Here is an 18956-nt window from a genome sequence, read left to right on the forward strand (position 1 = left end):
TTGTAAAAGATTTTTAGCGGTAGCAATCATGAGATGATAATTTCCCATTTCTTTGTTTCTTAACTGTCTTTAACTACAACCCCCCATCTCCCTACTCTTTGCCATGAGTCCCTTTACACACTGCTCAGTTTATTCTGTTGGGTTACATAAAAAGCAATAGCACAGTTTCTTCATCTGTCCAGATTATAAGATCTGTCTCCGCAACTCAGCAGTCTTACTGCATTTTGAAATAAGTGTTTGAAATAGGTCATTTTTAGATATTCCCACCTCTTCCTGACCTAGGAAACAGTGTTATGTTTGCTCAAAAAGAAAAAAATAAAAAGCATCTAGTTTTTGTCCTGCATTAATTCTTTTAATGATTAATGATTTTCTCCCCATTATTAACAGTGAAGGGCATGAATCTTTTCAAATCAAAGCTGTTACTCTCGGCTGCATGCTATCAGCCAAAATTGGGTTTTGGCAAAATACCCATTGCATAACAGGGCTGGGACTTGATTAAGCCAGACTTAAGCAAGATTTGTTATCATCTTGATGTATTTCTGTAAAATATACGTGTTTATCTAAATAAATAGTTTATTTAAGTACAGGTGTTTTTGAATCTCGTCATAGATCCAGTTAGAATAACAACCAAACATCTTACAGACTGGAGTTGCTGTAAATAGTGAGGAAAGTCTCTCGTACACATGCCCATACCTGCAGTCAAAGTATCTATCTGTATTTGAAAAGTATGCAGACATCTGAACTGCCTATAAATTAACTACTTCTGGGTACTGTATCATAGTTGAATACCTTAGAATTCTTTAGAAACCTACCTGGAAACTGATTATTTAGCCAAATAGTTGAAGCTAAGTTTATATTTATAATGGGAAAAGTTGGCGCTGAGTTGGTGTATTTCTACAGAAGGACATAAAAAGTCCCATAAAAGGCATATGTTGAGTTTTTCATTAATTCTGTTTGTTCTATTAAAGTATTTACCTGAGTGCACCTGGACTCTGTTTTTAATATAGACTCTGTAGTTCATTTTTACTCATTCTTACAGGAGTAACTACTAGTAGCATTCCCACTCTGAGCTAGAATTTGTGATTTTGCAAGCTGCAGGTATTTAGAGAATAGTTTGGGCTTCATGTGTTCTCGGCCACATGTGAAAGCTTGAAGGACTGCAAGTAAGACTTATGAAAGGAAGTTGTACTGCCTATGAACATTATGTAATTATAGTAGTGTTCAAATACTAGATCACTTATGATGATACCCTACACCAGGTGTTGGCTTGGGACTGAAGGGCATGAGTATGCTATCCCACCCAGATCCCCTTCTACAGTGTCACTCTTCAGTATCACAGATCAAGAGGTATCAAGAATACTTCTGCCAAGTATTACTTCTCACCTAATTAGCTAGTTCACTTACTGGTGGTCGTTTTGGTGAATAGCTCTGAGTTATCAATGGGGAAGAAACAATGGAGAAGAAGCAGACCTATCAAGAATATCCTCAGGCATTTTGCTTCAGCAGTCTGGGGGATGCCTCTTCTGCAACTCTTAAGCTCATGCCTATATGAATGAAGCTAGTCCATAGTTATCAGCCTGCTCCTTTAAAGGGAATGACTGAATTATGTTTATAAACTAATGCCTTTTGTCATCCTTTGTTTGGATTCCATGGTCAGATTTACATCGTGGCTGTCATTAAAGTGTGTATTACATCAGAGGATTTCCTTCAGGTAGCCATAATTTTGGAATAGTCAGATTTCCTGTTTCTTTATCCCTTGTCACTGTAAGACCTGAACACAATTTCTGGTTTTCTCCTATATAGTGAACTAGAACATTTACAACTACCTGTATATGCACTTTGAACAGACTATAGGTGGAAACTCCTACCATTGTGTAAAAACCTATTCAAGCTATTTCCTCTTAGAGTATTCAGTTTTTATTTTCACAATGTTTTTCCTTGTGCTTAAGTTAAATTGGTTACCATCTCAAAAACCCTTGCCTAAAAAGGAAGCCAAGCCTTGTTAATTTATGGTCTCGGCAGTCCTGGGGTAATGGTACTTGATGATCTTAAAGGTCTTTTCCAACCTAGTTGATTCTATGATTCTATGAAGACATTAAGAGTAAGGCTATGAAGTTGCTAAGCCACTGTCCATCATATTTGAAAAATCGTGTCAGTCAGGTGAAATTCCCAACGACTGGAAAAAGGGAAATACAACCCCCATTTTCAAGAAGGGGAAAATGGAAGACCCAGGGAACTACAGACCAGTCAGTCTCACCTCTGCGCCTGGCAGGATCATGGAGCAGATTTTCCTGGAAGGCATTGCTAAGGCACATGAAAACAACAAGGTGCTTGGTGACAGCCAGCATGGCTTCACTAAGGGGAAATGCTGCCTGACCAATTTGGTGGCCTTCTATGATGTGGATACAGAACTGATGGACAGGGGTAGAGCAGTTGATGTCATCTACCTGGACTTGTGCAAAGCATTCGACACTGTCCCACACGACATCCTTGTCTCTAAATTGGAGAGACATCAATTTGATAGGTGGACCACTCGGTGGATAAAGAACTGCCTGGATGGCTGCATGCAGAAAGTTGTGGTCAACGGCTCAGTGTCCAATTGGAGACCGGTAACGAGTGGTGTCCCTCAGGGATCTGTTTGGGACCAGTCTTTTTCAACATCTTTGTTGGTGACATGGACAGTGGGATTGAGTGCACCCTCGGCAAGTTTGTCTATGACCTGAAGTTATGTGGTCCGGTTGATGTACTGGAGGGAAGGGATGCCCTCCAGAGGGACCATGAAACACTTGTAAGGTGGGCTGATGCCAACCTCATGAAGTTGAACCAAGGTCCTATGCCTGGTTCGGGGCAATCCCAGGCACAGGTTGGGCAGAGAAGAGATTCAGAGCAGCCCTGAAGAGAAGGACTTGGGGGTGTTGGTCAATGAGAAACTGAACACGAGCTGGCAGCGTGCACTCACTGCCCAGAAAGCCAGCTGTATCCTGCGCTGCCTCAAAAGGAGCATTACGTTTTCCCACTCTTAAATACATTATCCCAGAGGTGCTACCACCATTGCTGATGGGTTCAACCTCAACTAGCAGTGGGTCCATCTTTGAGTCAGCTGGCATTGGCTCTACTGGACACAGGGGAAGCTTTTAGCAGCTCCTGTCAGAAACCATCCCTTTAGTCCCTTCCCTACCAAAACCTTGCCACGTAAACCCAATACAATCTTGATAGAACTGAAGGTTGATTTTGTTGATTCATACTTTGCAGCATTGAATTCTATATAAACTGTGACCTGGAGAAAGGCCCACAATAGCCACACATGTAAACATTTGTTTTAAATGCTTAAGTACACATTGTGCTAAGACATCCCACTACAAAATATGTGGCTGTCTCTAGGCAGTTCTTTAGTGTCACCTACAAGCATGTTTGCCTTAACAAGAACCCTGCACATCTTGCTATTACTTTGTCTTAAAGCATGGGAGAGGGGGAGTAACATGACTCAAAAAATTGCATGCCAGATTTTAACATTTGTGAAATACGTTATTTTTTAACCTCAGAAACAGAGCGATTTGCTAAAACTATCAAGAATATGAAAACACCTTCTAACCTGAGATAAGTAAAATGGGAAATCTAATTTCAAGAACAAGTTACACATTCCCAGATCCTAAATAATGCTAGGTCTCACTAGCAAACAGCCTCGTGACAGAAAGACTGGAAATCTTGAACTGTATCTGTTACAGTCTGCACTGGTTGTGGACAGATTTGCTTTCCCTATTCTGTCAGGTTTTGATTAGCAAGTACTCCTTGGCTGTGAGAGTTGGTGAAATGTCCTTTCTGCTGTGACCTTCTTTGAAATTTCAGCACTTAGAGCTACAATCCTAAATCCCTGGAATTCGCTCAAGAAGCAGTATAAATAAAAGAGTCTGTAAATTGTGTGCCTTAGTAGTGCATGTGAATCCTGGCTAGTGTTTAAAGCAGTTTTTCATAGGTTGACAGCACAGTAATTTAAAGTTTGGGGGGTTTTGTATTTAATCTTCTTTGAGAGCATGAGACAGTTTGTAGCTCCTGATGCTTCCCTAAATCACATGTTAGCTCAAACCCAGAGAGCTGAAACAGTTCAACCACTGTAGTTGGGAAGAAAGTTTGTAGAGAAGACAATCCTTCCTGATTTTTCTCTTGGAATATGTGTACAAATTTAAAGAATCCTAAGGCTTACTTCAGCACTGGTCTGAGAAGCAGAATTTCATGGTCACAGAGAGATTTCCTGCTCTGTGGTAGCCTTTTGATGCCTCTCTGAACTCTGGCATAAGATAGGAGTAAGTTCTGACTTGATGGGCTGTAGTGTATACTTTAGTGGTCTAGGCCTTCTTCATAAATCATCAGTTTAATAGTACAAGTCCTGTATTTTTCTTGCTGGCTGAGATCTGCAGTTGAACTACTCTCCTACACTGGAGATATTCAAGGCCCGCCTGGACAAGTTCCTGTGTGATGTACTGTAGGTTACCCTGCTCTTGCAGGGGGGTTGGACTAGATGATCTTTTGAGGTCCCTTCCAACCCTTGGGATTCTGTGATTCTTCTTATTATGGTGTGGGTTTGTTACTTGTCTTGAGTAATATCTTTTATATGTAGTAATAACACTCCCTTAATTCCTGTCTTCAAAATGTTTGAGTTATGTTGTCAGGGTGGAATTATTTTACCAGTATTTTCTTGCCCATGTTAATAAAATAGAGGAAAACACTTTTCGATGGCATCTCTTTCTTACTAATTCCAATCTTGCCCTTGTTGTGAAAGAACATGTTGCTGGCCTTTGAATGAAAGCAAATCCTCATTAGTTCTGAAACAGCGTATTCACAGGATGTTTTCTGCTGAGCTTCTGTCTCAGTTATAGTGATATAACTGATGTTATAATGTATTGTATTTCCTTTAATTGCAAGTTTCATCAATTGTTTTTGTTGCTTTTCAGACAGCGTTGTTGAAGCGGCAGAGTCGATATGTTCGTTCAACAGTTCCTGAAAACGCAGAGAAGGAAGCTCAAAGCTTATTTGTAACTGAGGTAATATTGGAATTGCACTTGGCTCCGTGTAATAACAATGTAATACCTGAATTGTTTTTCTTCTACATTTAAGACACAGGGAAAAAAAAAACTGGAAAAAATTTAAATATTTATTGCTATTTACTTGTCAGTGACTTAAAGGGAAAATTTCCCGGAAAACCTAGTGTTTTTTCTGTTGGTGGCTGGAAAAGAAGTATTACAGGATAGCTTTAAAGAATATTGTTTGTGTAATTGGCTTTTGCAGATTCTTCTCCCCCACCTTCTTTATGCTTTTGGCTTTTCCAGATGAACATGTGTGATTTCCATACATAATACTGGGAGCAATAGTGAATCTGGAATGAATCATTGTGACTTGTTTTTCCTGATAAAGTGTTTCACCCCAGTTCTTAGTTTGTTTGTAATAATCTTGCACGCTTTGCTGGAACAGAGGTATTCTTAACTGTAACATTTGTAGAGGCCAAAATTCATTTTGACTGCTCAATCTGTATGATGTATGTAGAAGAAATATCTTCAAACCTGAAGTTTCTCACAACTACTTGCTTGTGTTGGCATTCTCTTGGTTCTGACTGTGATGTGTTTAAAATTTTTGTCTTTTTTATATTATCTACTGGTGTTCTACTGACATGCTTTAAGCTGATATCTTAAGATCTAAAACAAGTAAATGTCTTGTAATTCCAAGAAGACTGAAGGTGCTCCAAATAGCTGAATATACCTCAAGACTCAGAGTGATTTATCCACAATGATACATATCCTTAATACCTGACCTAAACAATTCTAAGATAAATATGAAGAAGGTAAACAAGGAGGGAGGAGTGTTGTTGGTAATTCATACAGTTTAGAGAGTTTCTGTAGAAACAATAGCTTGGCAAATACTGATTTTTGTATTTTGAAATACAAAGAAAATAATTTGAATTAGTAGATATTATGTTTGTGTACAAGTAAGTTTATTCATGTAAAATATAAAATTTTGTATTATATGATTTCTGGCAGTAGATGTTGTCAGTTTTATCTTACTTCTATCAAAGCCAAGATAAATCAGTACTTTTATGTTGTAGCAATACGGGTGGAGTAAAATGGTATTTCCTGTGATCTGGACCAGACTGTAATGACATAATTGCTTTTCAACAACTGCAACCATGCAGTTTGAATTTAAATATTAATTTAATTGCACTAGAGGTATCAATATAAGGAAAAGATCTTTTAGTTTCTGTGTACCAGTACACGTGAAATGGAGTATTTTATTTTGATACGGTATCTGTATGTCACTGCTGACTCTCTAAAGGCTCAGTCATGTTTTCAGCTGCAGCAAAACACTACTTCAGCTTTTCAGACAACTGAAGATGGTTAATCCAGATGATGAGTGTATTCACCATTTTCTGGTTTTATAATATACACATCTAGCAGATGTTAACATCCTACTGAAATATAACACTTGTTGCAAAAAGCTGTATTGCAGTAGACTATTGCAAAAGAAGGGAAGTATACAGAACTTTCAGAGATTGATATTTAACCATTGTAGTTCATAAACAGCCATATCTCGAGGTTTTTGTGTGCGTGTGTAGGGAATACTGTTAATTCTCTTCCAAATAATATTGATACTTTTTTTTTCATTAAAACAGTGCATTAAAACCTACAATTCGGACTGGCATGTTGTTAACTATAGATATGAAGATTACTCAGGAGAGTTTCGACAGCTTCCAAAGTAAGTATGTTGTTTAGTGGTATAATAAAGATTCTGAATTTGTGAAGGAACTTTAATTGTGTTTAATATAAATGTATTTATAACAGAAATGTATTAATACATGTAATATGTATCTTAAAGTATGTTATATTGGTGTTTAGTAGTCTGTAGAGATGATAAATATTTTTGGGGTAGAATTAATGAACTTTAGAGTGTAAAATCTTATTAAACCATTTTCTGGAAAGATACTGTAATAATAAATACTGGCTTATTAATAGACAGGTCAAACCAAGAAATTATATGGTTGACAATGTGAAATATAAACATGAAAACTAAAACAGGCTAATGTTTAGATGAAACTAAAATGGTGATATCCTGTTTTTGTAGCTTCAAAGGCAGCTTTTGGAACTCCTTCTAGGAGGTTAGGGAGTAGAACCTAACTGAGATGGTTAGAGCAAGTGTATGAACTAGTGCAGATTTTCACAGGATGATTCAAAGCAAAAGCCTAATTTACATTTTTTACAGACTTTCTAAGCCATCTGCTAGAGAAATCTTTTCCAACATTTAAAAAATCTCATAGTGAGATTATAGAGATTGGACCCTTAACTTGAAATACCTGAAACCTGAATACTTGAATTAACTTGAATACTTGAAATACTGAGAGCAGATGAATACTCTGAATCCCACAACTCTGGAATATCTGTATCTTCCATACCTATTCTCCTGCATCTGTCAGTTAAGAAATAGCTTTCTTTCCCCATGAAAAGTGCTGATATACTCACAGGTTTTGTAAAAGTCAGTACGTGGGTTTTATTACGAGAACAGAAACCACGATAACCAGTAGAAATTTAAGTAAACATGTTCTAAAATGAGCCAATGGTTCCAGGTATGAATTGTTGCTCCTAAGATACTAGGAGTGCAGTAAATGAGAAGCTAATAGGTTCTCTTCAGATACACAGAAGGACAGTGACAAGCAGAACAATAGAAAGACTCTGGGCAAATGTGCAAATTAGGAAAATTGCTGGCACAGAAATGCATTTCATGAAAAATACATGCTTTTACTCAGTTACTCATGTGCCTTTTCCCCCTCAATTAAGACAATAAGTTCTTTTTTTTTTTTTTTTTTTTATAGCTGTAAGGTATTTAACATCACAAAATTTCTAGTATTTTAGATGCTTTTTCTTTTCTAGTAAAGGGACAAAATCGGAGAAGCTTCCAGTTCATTTATATGAAGTGGATGAAGAAGCAGATAAAGATGAGGTGAGATAACAGTAATTCCTTACTTTCTCTTGCTTTCAGTAAAGAATGTTGGGTAAGGAGAGGTTACAAATTGGGTTAAGTTTTGATATCAGTAAGTGAAAACAGAGATTAGCTTGAACAGCAAATACAGTTATTTTACTTCTCTCCTTTCTCCTTGTATTCTTGAGATCTGTCATGTGAGTAGAACAAGTTTTGGCAGATGGTGAAATTGAAGTTTTAGTACGTGATAAAAAATAGCTTTCATAAAATCTGTCATGTTATACACTGCTTCTGTGTAGATGGGCATATAGATAGAAATGTTTCACGCAGTTTAATCATGAAGATGAGTAAAATCGTAGGTCAGTCTGTTCCAGCATGACAGTGCACACACTTAAGCATATGTGACAATAGGATACAGTCACAAATTAGCTTGTCACAAATTTGATTATAGGGTAAGAGATCCATCATGGAAACAAAAGGTAAAATAATTGAATAAAACTCTAAGGTATTTTCTTTTTTGTCATTGGCTTAGGGAAACCAGAAATCATAGCCTCAAGCAATTTTCAAGTATGTTTCCAGTGTCAAAAGACCTTTTTCAGTAACTGCTTCTGTTATTTTTGTGATTTAATTAATTTTTACCACACCCTGTTTCAAAACAGAGTGTTTGAATGCCAGTGTTTTCTTTTCTTACGAGTACTTGAACTCCTGCATCACAGAAAAGAATTAAAACAAAAATAAAATTGTTATTTTTTTGTGGTTTTCACTTTTTGACAGTTACTTTGCTTCTGAAGCACTGCTGCATATGAAATAGCAGTTTGTTACAAGTTTACCTGGATTAAATGTGAAAAAGTAATTTAGGGAGTGCATCTGAGTAGGCAGATTTCTGAACAGATACTCTTAGGATGCTCTTTCTTCAGCACTGTTATTAAACTGCACTGTGATATTTGGACAAATAATTTCATGCATCTGTATCCAAATCTTCCTATTTGTAAGATGGGAATAATTATGATTTCTATTATACTGAAATTAAAAAGACTTGTCATTACTTAGTGTGACAACAGTGTTTTAGAAAACAGTTAAACATCAGAAAAGAAGGTGATATGATAGACTAAGATTGGTCTAGGAAAAAGGCTTACGGATAGAGTTAGTTGAACACTGAAAAACTGTAGCTTGCCTGTTACCAGCTGCTGTGTGTTTTCCTAGGAAGTATAAGTGGAGAGGACTTCCTGTTTCCTTCTACCCAGTTTCCTGTTAGAGCAGGCAGGACTGGGATATCTTTCAGATATCTCCAGTACAGTCACTGGAGAAGGGGTTTGCTGCTCTTTGAGGAACTTAAAATATAAATACAAGAGAAAAGCATGTTAGGAAAAAAAGGGAGCTTATTGGGAATAGGAAACATACATACCACATAGATCCTTTCCTCAAGGGAAGGATTAATGCAAGAGGTCTTTCTTTCAAACATCAACATTTTTGTATGCCAAAAAGCATACATGCAAATCTTACACTAAAAGTTGTTTGGCCTTCATTTTGTTTAGCTTTTGCTTGTGGTGGGTTTTTTTTTTTTTTTGTTTCTTTGGGGTTTTTTTTTGTTTTTTTTTGTTTTTTGTAAGAAAGCTGGTTTCTTAAGAGAATGATAGAAAACAAAAAGCTACAAGTGATTAAAAATTGAAGGAAAACCAGATAAAGATTAGTTTAATCTTGCATTGTTAAAAAGGAGAGAATTGCCTTTCCAAACCTAACTGGGGCTATCAGGCCGTCAGGTTGATGTTTGTAAATGGAATTTTTAACTCAGCCTGGTGTATGGGATCAAGATATGGAATTGTTTTTGTTGAAACAGTCGCTGTTGAAGTAAATTTTGGAGCTGAGTTTGTGGGAAAGATCATTAAAAAAGTGAAGCACAGTGTGCAGCAGTAAAAATAAAAGTGAGGAAATTAACTTAGCAGTTGGAAACAGGAAATATGTTTTCAATGTAAAATTTGTGTGTTAACAACTGGGTTCTGGGTTCCTTTGTATTAACAGATGGTCAGCTGGAAATGTTCAGTAGTTTTTTGGCTCTGTAGGCAGGAATTCTGCCTGAGAGAAAGAAACGATGTAACTAGAGACACTCAAATGGCAATCAGGTTTATTGCTAGAAAACAGCATGCAGCTCAGCATAGTTGGGAAACAGTGCACCTCCAAGATGTGGGGTTGGGAAAAATAGCCTTAATAGAGCTAAATCTTGATTTTTGTTAACACAGGTAATGAAGGAATTCTTGTCAGGTGATCCTATGTATGGTTTGTGAAACTACAGAAAAGCATTGGTTGTTTCGTGCCAAGTTTTGATAATAACTCGTCATCTACTCATCGTCTTCCACGCGTAAAGGTGGTTTTAAGCCATCCTTTCCTTGGGGATAAATCCCACCAGCAGAGTTGGAGAATCATAGTTGGAAATCCAGTGTGTTAAGTTGCTGTCTGTGTATACTGTATAAGGAAAAATGTTGTCTAGCTATATAGAAAAGGGGTGGGGGCTAATGACTTGAAAATATCATATCTACAGCAAGTAGACTGTATTGTTTGGGCAGTGAGACTCACTGGGGCATGTGAAAATTTACTACTTCTGCTCTTGTGCTTCTGGGGCATTATGTCAGATTCTCTGATAGCTGGTGACCATGTCATCCTTACTGGGCTTAACTTCCACAGTGTCAAGCTGGCTAGAATTTTGTAGGGAACAGATTGTTGCAGCTTTGGCCTTCTGTTTGCAGGTTTTGGAAGTTCACATGTGCATATGAGTATGCAAGCTAGGCAGACTAAATAGGCTGTAAATAAACTAACTAGTAACTTTTTACAGAATGTTCCTTGGATTAGTTCCAGAAACTAATTCATAAAACTGCAAAATTTGGTTTTAATGTTCAGTTGTTGAACTAATGACTCTGCCCCCCACCATGTAATCATTTTTTTGTTATATGTTCTCTTAATAGCTGAGGAGTTCTAAAAAGTAGTTGAGGCACATGAGGAAGTTTTTTGGTTTTGTCTTCGACTGGATACTCAGCTAATTTTGAATGTTTGGATAATAATTCATCAGGAATATTTCTGCTTTAGATGGTTGAAAATCTTCCCACATGTTTAATTCATTAAGGGTGTTTTTTTGTGTCAAAATGGGTTACATCGACTGAAAACAATGGTAAAGGCATTTTGGTACTATTCTAAAAGATTACTTGAACTGAGGACTTAATACTTATTCTGTGGCACTTATAAATCTGACATTTTGTTTGGTTTTGATAGTAGAGTACTGCTTTTTGGTAGTTGTTAACATCCTATGGGTATTGATACAGGTACTGAGTTCCACCAGCTGGCATTTGGAAGTGGTATGCCGGCAGTGCCAGTGGGTGTGATGCGTGATGCATGCATTGGATCTGTTGTTTGTGAACTTGCCATTACTGCCAAGTTTGCTCTTGCTGTCTATAGAAAGCTTTGATTCAGATCTATAAAATGGCAGCTCCAATTGAAGAATTCAAGACTTAGTTCTGTGTAACTTCCTAAGCAATGTTGCTGAAATAGTGCATATAAAGCAAAATGGTTTGAGAAATCTCGATTGAAGTTTTGGATAAGCATGAGTTTACATTGTTCTTTTTGGTAATAGAAATTGGTCAAAAGTCTTGTACTGGAAGATTAGAATATATGAAAAACTTAAAAAGTAAATGTAATAAGTGTTTTTGAGTTTTCCCACTTTCTGCTGTTTCAGTGGGATTTATCTTGACTAGTATTCAGCTGTCTAGAAAGTGAATCATTCTGCTAGCCGTAGAGAAAGCCTATATAAGTGGCCGGGATACCTATTAAAGGTTAGATGAAGTCAGTCTCATCCCTGATTTTAAAATAAAATAATCAGAATTGCAAAGCTATAGAGTTTCAGCAGGGATAATAGTACATTATTGTCACTACATTATGAGCATAGCTAATCCGTCTTTTAAAAATGACTTCTGAAAATTTTGATAAATACAGCAGTTTCACACTGTGATGCAGAACTACTCTTCTACCTTCCCCCATCTCCCTTTTTTTTTATCTGCAGGATGCAGCGTCTCTTGGGTCTCAGAAGGGTGGAATAACAAAACAAGGATGGCTGTACAAAGGCAACATGAATAGTGCAATCAGTGTGACAATGAGAGTAAGCTTAAGCATGTCTTACGTGTGATAAAAACTGAACATTAATGTTTACCATGCCACTGTGCCTTTGAGAAGTGAATTTTATATGGATTACTGCTACGAAAAATAATAGTGGGGGATGAGAGAGGGAAGCTTGTATGTAATTTATATTTGTGAGATCTTTGTTTTCTTCTACTTAAATAAAAAAAAAAAAAGTGCATCTGATGGGAGAAATCCAGTGTTTTAAAGAATTTTTTTAACCTGGACCCTGTTTTGTTATTAGTCGAAATAACTTGCCCAGGGAGGTTGTGAATGCTCCATCCCTGGCGGTGTTCAACGCCAGATTGGACAGAGCCTCGGGTGGCATGGTTTAGTGTGAGTTTGTCCCTGCCCATGGCAGGGGGGTTGGAACTAGGTGATCTTAAGGTCCTTTCCAACCCTAACTTTTCTATGATTCTATGAAAAGGGACTATGTAATATGAGGTTTTATTTATAGTGTTTCTTTACTTAGAAACAAACAAGTTATTTTTATGGTTGTCTCAACAAATATCTAATATTGTAGGGTTAGTTTTCAGTGTGTCAAAAATTCGGTCAGTACAATGTTGCTGCAGGTTTTTAATTTAGTTTTTTAATTTGTTATAATTAATGATTTCTGGTTTATTTTCTGAGGATACTGAATAAACTATGTGTAAAAAAAAAAAAAAAGCTTTTTTTCTAAAACCTATTGTGTAAATAGCACTTAAGGGTTTTGTAATGTAAAGCTGATTAATGCCAGTGTTGTAATTGTTTTTCTTTCCTCCTTTCTTTTCACAAGTCATTTAAAAGAAGATTTTTCCACTTAATCCAACTTGGTGATGGATCCTATAACCTCAATTTCTACAAAGATGAAAAAATATCAAAAGAACCTAAAGGATCAATATTTCTAGACTCATGCATGGGGGTGGTTCAGGTAATTATAATTTTTCTACCTGTTCTCTGGTTAATTCTGGTTTTGATAGAAAAGGATTTTTTTAAAAAGACAGGTAACTTGTGTCAGACGTAGATAAGTATCTACTCTGCAGAGGAACATTAGACACTGCATTTTGCAGAAACAGTGAATAAGTCTTTAGAGGGCAGGAGGCTGAGTTGTAAGTCTCTGAAAAGGAGAGAAATTACTGATTGATTTCAAGTATTTATCAAAAATATCAAATGAAGTATTAAGGTGAGCACACACAAATCCCCAATCTTAAATCAGGACAATTAATGACAGCATAAAATTAAAGTTTGTTTCTGTTACATTTTGTGCTTATATGAGCTGTAAAATGTTTTGCATAGCTTCTTGTGTGGGATTTTTGTTGTGGGAATTGTATCAAATTCAGTCACCCTTCCAGATGCTTTCATTTGACCTTTATAACACTGCTTTTATGTGCTTGTCTTTATTTTAAAAAGTTGAGGGCTTTAGTGAAATGCTTGTCAGTAGCAAGTGCCAAAGAAAAGATTATTTTCTTTCCTTGTGATTCTGTTATGTATTTACAGTACAGCATGTAACTCTTCTGTTAGGCATAGTATACCTGGAAAAACTCCTGGGCTTTAGGGGTTTGTTAATACGAGTACGTTCAAGAAAATGTATTTCTTGTGTAATAGTTGGGGGGTTTTTTAGCATTAAATTGTTTGAAGATTTATGCAGAGATACAGCAGCCTTCAGAAGATTATTTTTTTTCAAATATTGCAATATTTTCAGATACACATTTAATAGATACTTTTCATGGAAGGTCTTTAACTGTAATAAATTTAGTCATATTGCAAGTTCTACATGCAGATTTGCGCGGATTGTTTTGCCTTAGGTGTACAATTCTGGCCAACTTTGATTTGTCTCTTTAGAACAAACCAGCAAGACTTTGTCTTGCACTTAAGATGTCTCTTTCCTTTTGTTCCTCAGCTTCCTCTGCTTTTGTGCCACTCTCTCTGGTAATATGTGCTGTCCATCTTCTGGCACCTTTTGTTTCCCACTTAGGTAGTGGCTTGTTTCTGGTTCTCAGCCTGTGGCTCTGTTACATGACCATTGTGGGCAGACACTACAACATTAGTTTACATCATCAGAAAACACTGAGATTTTCAGAAGTTACAAATGAAAGAGAGGCACTGCAAGAGAACTGGAAGAGAGCAAGCCCAGACACCAGTGTACACAGGGCAGGCCACCCAGCTGGGAAGTGGTTGGCACAAAAAGATCTGCAGATCATGGTGGACACCAAGTTGAACATGAGCCAGTGATGTGCTTGCTGTGAAGAAGGCTAATGATGTCCCAGGCTCCATAATGGGGTGGTGTTAGCAGGTTGAGGGAGGGGATCCTTCTTCTCTGAACAGCTGAACAGCACTGGTTGAGGCCACACTGGAGTCCTGTGTCCAGTTCTGGGCACCTCAGGAAGAGGGAGACACGGACATGCTGTAGAGAGTCCAGCAAAGGGCTATGAGGATGATGGAGGATGGAGCATCAGTCCTATGAAGAGCAGCTGGTTTGGCTTTTTTGGGTTGTTTTGTTTTAATACTGAAGCATATTGAGACTTTTCTGCATCACAGAGAAGTGCAGTTGTATAATAATATGCAGTTTCTATATCACACATAGAGTCATACATAGAGGCACAATTGCTCTAATTCAGTGATTTGTAAAAACTGACAAGTGTGATATCTACCACCTGTGCCAAGGTTTTATATTGTTGAAAGCTAAAGGTTACCATTCTTGAGAGTTTTCATTTACTTCAGTACTGATTTTAGTTGGAAAGACTGGCTTAGATCTGGAGTCCATACATTTGTTTGTATCCTTCTTACAGAAACCCATCTTTGGTAGAAAGCTGACTGTTTTGCCAACAGTTTTTCTGTTAATTGAAAATTCTGAGCTATAGTGAAACTAAAATGTAATTTGGCATTTAACTTAAAACAAACAAAAAAATCCCCTGACCATCAAGTCTGTCTTGTTTATTTTAGTGTTTATTTAATGAATTACCATTTTTAAGAATTAAAATTATGATAATACAGATTTTTCATTTAGGTTTGTGAATTCATTCCCAGACACTTGAGTCAAGCTAGGTAGCATTTAAAGCCTTGATTTAAATTGTGCAAAAAGGATGACAGTAATGTTTGAGGAACAAAGGAGGACTTATTCACAACTTCATGCATGTTTTAAAGACTAATAGTATAAGGGCATTCAGGGTTGAAGTTGGTTACAATTAACCTTTGGTAGAAAATCCCAACAAGCAAATGATTCTCACTCAAATGTTAATAGTTTAATGCTTTTTTTAATCAGTAGGTTTTAGCTTCATTTTGCTATGAGTACATGAAGATCGGATATTTGGAAATTAGATATTTTTGTTTTTAAAAATGATCACAAGCAGAATTAGGACGGGAAACTGAAGAACGTGCTGTTACCTTTCATACTTCCACTTGTTGCAGAGGTACAAATAACTTCAAAAGGTGAAATGTCAGATAGAAAAAAGTGTAATTATAATATACTTGTTCGAAATATCAAACTGTATATTTTTTGTTAAGAGATCTGCAATACATGTAGCTTTCTTTGTGAGTAGACAGTATATAAAGATATTATAAAGATCTTTTATTTTCCTACAGAACAATAAAGTCAGACGTTTTGCGTTTGAGCTCAAGATGCAAGACAAGAGTAGTTACCTTTTAGCAGCAGATAGTGAACTTGAAATGGAAGAATGGATGAACACGCTGAACAAAATCCTCCAGCTTAACTTTGAGGCTGCAATGCAAGAAAAAAGAAATGGAGAGTCTCATGAAGGTAAGCAGGGTTTCTGGCAGTGCTAATAGTTATGTGACAACATTCACGTGCATGCATTTGAAAAGAAAGGCTTCATTGCAGCTAAAATTTTTTTGTTTTCTTTGGTCATAAAAATTACAGGCCTTTTCCCTGTCTGTTTGAACTAATTAGAGTTTTGACCTTTTGGCATCAAAATAACACTGCTCTGTATTGATTCCCATTGAATTAAGTCCAGAAGAGAATGAGACTGATCAGAAGTCTAGAAAAATAGAACTCACAATGAAAAATCAGGACTGAGACAGTTTAAGGAAAAGAGAAAATTTACAAGGCACTTGCTTTGAAGCATGTAACATGCTGCTCAAAATGGAATAATCGCTTCTGTGGTCACTGTAGGTAGAAGAATAAGAAATTGTGGTTGCAGTAAGGGGCTTAAAACTTAGATTTAGCTCCCTTGACCACAAATTTTTCCCCGAAGTACTGAAATAGATCGTTTGAGTGTTGAGTCTTTTCTGTTGGACCACTTTAAGAATGGGTATAGCAGCTATCTGTAAGGAATGTGATGTTGGTATAGTTTGGTGGCAAAAGGGTAGTCCAGTATTCCTCTTGTACATTTTTCCTCTTGACAGTGGATGTGGAGGGCAGCTGGTATGAAACCAAGTGTATCCAGAAGAACCTGAAAGATGTTATAGAAGGTTTTTCTGCTTATAAATAGCACAGTATACCAAAAGGGATCATTAGAGTTTAAAATGAGATATCACAGTCTTAGGTTAAGATTGCTGGAATTCAACAAGATGTTTGAAACAAAAGCAGATTGGAAGAAGAGAAGCCTGTAGCTCTGTGAAAGACATTTTAGTCAGCAGTCCCCAACTGACCTTAGAACCGTAAGATGCTTATAGCTGCCTGAATAGTTGCTTTGTAAGTCCAGTAAATCCAGGAGGGTAAAGCTGGGGACCTAAGGAACAGAGGGAACTTGTTTTGAATCACATTACAATGCATAGTGGAAAGAGTAATGTAAATTTGTGCACTGAGTATCCCCTTTCCCCAGACAGATACCAAAATTAATATTAAAGCTGGTTTTTAGGTAAGATTCCAAATAGCTGCTACTTTACCAATTTATGTAACTGGTTGTATCTTCCAAGAAGTCACTGCATCAGAATTAAATGATGGAGTTGTCTACAACCCATTTATGTTAAGCATTGTCATTTTTGAGGGGTAGGAGTTAAAAAAAAAAATAAGTCAGAAATACTTTTTGCTACAGAGTCTTGTGAGTAGTTTGGGGGGTTTATTTTTTTTAATGTGTTTTTATTTCAGATGATGAACAAAGCAAACTGGAAAGCTCATCAAGTAGTTTTGATAACTACTATCCTGAAATAGCCAAGGTAATATATATTGTAAATACCAACTCAGTTTATGAAGTACTAAACATAAGTTAAGACACATGAACTTTCAATAAAGGTAAGGTATTGGCTTCTAGCTACCAGTCAGTTTGTGGTGCTTTGAAAGCTTAGAAGCTCTTTTGTGTATAGATGTGGTTATTGAGCTCCTTCATTTTCTAGCTACTGTCTTAAAGTTGCTTATATAAGTCTTGACATGGTGTTTAAAAGCAGCATGGTTTATATTTTATTAGTTTATTGTATTTTGCATCTTTTGTGTTGTTTTATTGCATGCAGGTAAGTGCTAAAGTATTTCTATAGAAATGTAGTTAATACTAGAGTCAGGTTTTACTGTCATAGTTAAAGTCCAGCAGAGTTTAATAGCATCTTAATAGAGATGATTCTATTTATTACGATAGCTCACATATCAAAAGATCCAGTCAGAATAGATTGTCAGACTTTTAGCACCCAAATTGGTTGTCTGACTTAATTCTTTCTGTGACTGCTTTGTAATCAATTTAGCACATGTACACAAAAAGCTATTATGTGATAATCTAACTTCCAGTATTTGGAAATTAATTAGGATTGTGGTGCATGCAATCAAGTTTTCCTTATAAGTGTGCTGTTTGATGCTTAAAGCTCTTCCACGAGGCTATGAAAATTTATTTCAGAAACAAATATAAAATTGGATGCTCTTATTGTATGGCATATTTTTCTTTCTTTATAGCCAAGTTTTGCAATGCTTAGGTTCCACATGACTTCCAGAGGAGACTTTTATTTAGGGCTGCAGCACCTGCATATAGTTTTAGTACTACAACTGCTGCTTCCTGTTTCCATAACCTTCTGGTCAAGAGGTTGTGGGCCAGCTCTTTCAAGCTGGGTATTTTTCTAGCATGTTATTTTTCTCAGCTCTTTTAAGCACTGGCTTTTTTAATTCCATGGTTAGAACCCATTAAAATTTCTGTTTCCTTCAAAATAACTTTTTTTTGTTTTCCCATTCTATTTCATTTTTACTAAATACTACCTTTCAAAATAATTTAATGTGTTTTTCTAGCCTTTTTTCCTTGCGAAGTACAGGGGAAAAATCTGCCCATTTACATTAGTACACTGTGCCTTCACTTGATTACTTTATATAAATGCTGGTTTTTATGAGGATTTTTTCATCCTCTGTTCTTTCTTGCACTGTCTTTTCAGCTGTGGTTTGGGTTTGGTTCTTTTTTCCCCAGTGGAAGACTTGCAAGTCATTGAGCCTTCTTTTAGAAGAGTTTATAGCTGCTCTATTATTTTTCTTGGTTCTACAAGGAGATTTTCACAATAGCTGACCTCATATCCGTATGAGGAGAGAGAAATTCCTTCAGGGGTGATTGTAGAGCACCTGACAATACAGGGAAAAACAGTCTTCCTAGGAAAGGTTTAACCCTTGTGAGTACATCTCCAGGCCTCCATTTTTCTATCAGCCACTGTTAGTTTATAACATAAACTAAATAGGATGGTATTTTGCACTTCAGTGCACAGATGTGCACACATATATATCTATCTGTCTGTCCTGCCTGCTTCATGTTTCTTGTATATGTAACTTATCTATATGTTAAGTACCAAGAATGCAGGAGTTTTGTTGGTCTGTTTGTTTGGGTATTTTTTCGATCTTCAGAGAAAAACAAACTAGACCTCTATCTTAACTATGTGACTGTCATGATAAGTGTGCTTACGTACCTCCTTAACCATTATGAGTCCAAGTATTCCTTGAGGTA

General features: G+C 36.6%; 1 protein-coding gene across 7 annotated transcripts in view; it reads left to right on the top strand.

The window, feature by feature from the left end:
• Nucleotides 1–18956, top strand: part of DOCK9 (dedicator of cytokinesis 9) — a 115974-nt gene that overhangs the window by 35335 nt on the left and 61683 nt on the right. For all 7 annotated transcript variants that reach the window (XM_065678017.1, XM_065678018.1, XM_065678019.1 and 4 more), the window contains exons 3-9: nt 4950–5039; nt 6659–6741; nt 7911–7980; nt 12005–12100; nt 12893–13027; nt 15679–15853; nt 17144–17211. In XM_065678017.1, the coding sequence (XP_065534089.1) occupies nt 4950–5039; nt 6659–6741; nt 7911–7980; nt 12005–12100; nt 12893–13027; nt 15679–15853; nt 17144–17211 (717 nt within the window). The remainder of the gene's footprint in view (nt 1–4949; nt 5040–6658; nt 6742–7910; nt 7981–12004; nt 12101–12892; nt 13028–15678; nt 15854–17143; nt 17212–18956) is intronic.

The sequence above is a fragment of the Lathamus discolor genome, chromosome 4 (genome assembly GCF_037157495.1).
Source record: "Lathamus discolor isolate bLatDis1 chromosome 4, bLatDis1.hap1, whole genome shotgun sequence".
NCBI lineage: Eukaryota > Metazoa > Chordata > Aves > Psittaciformes > Psittacidae > Lathamus > Lathamus discolor.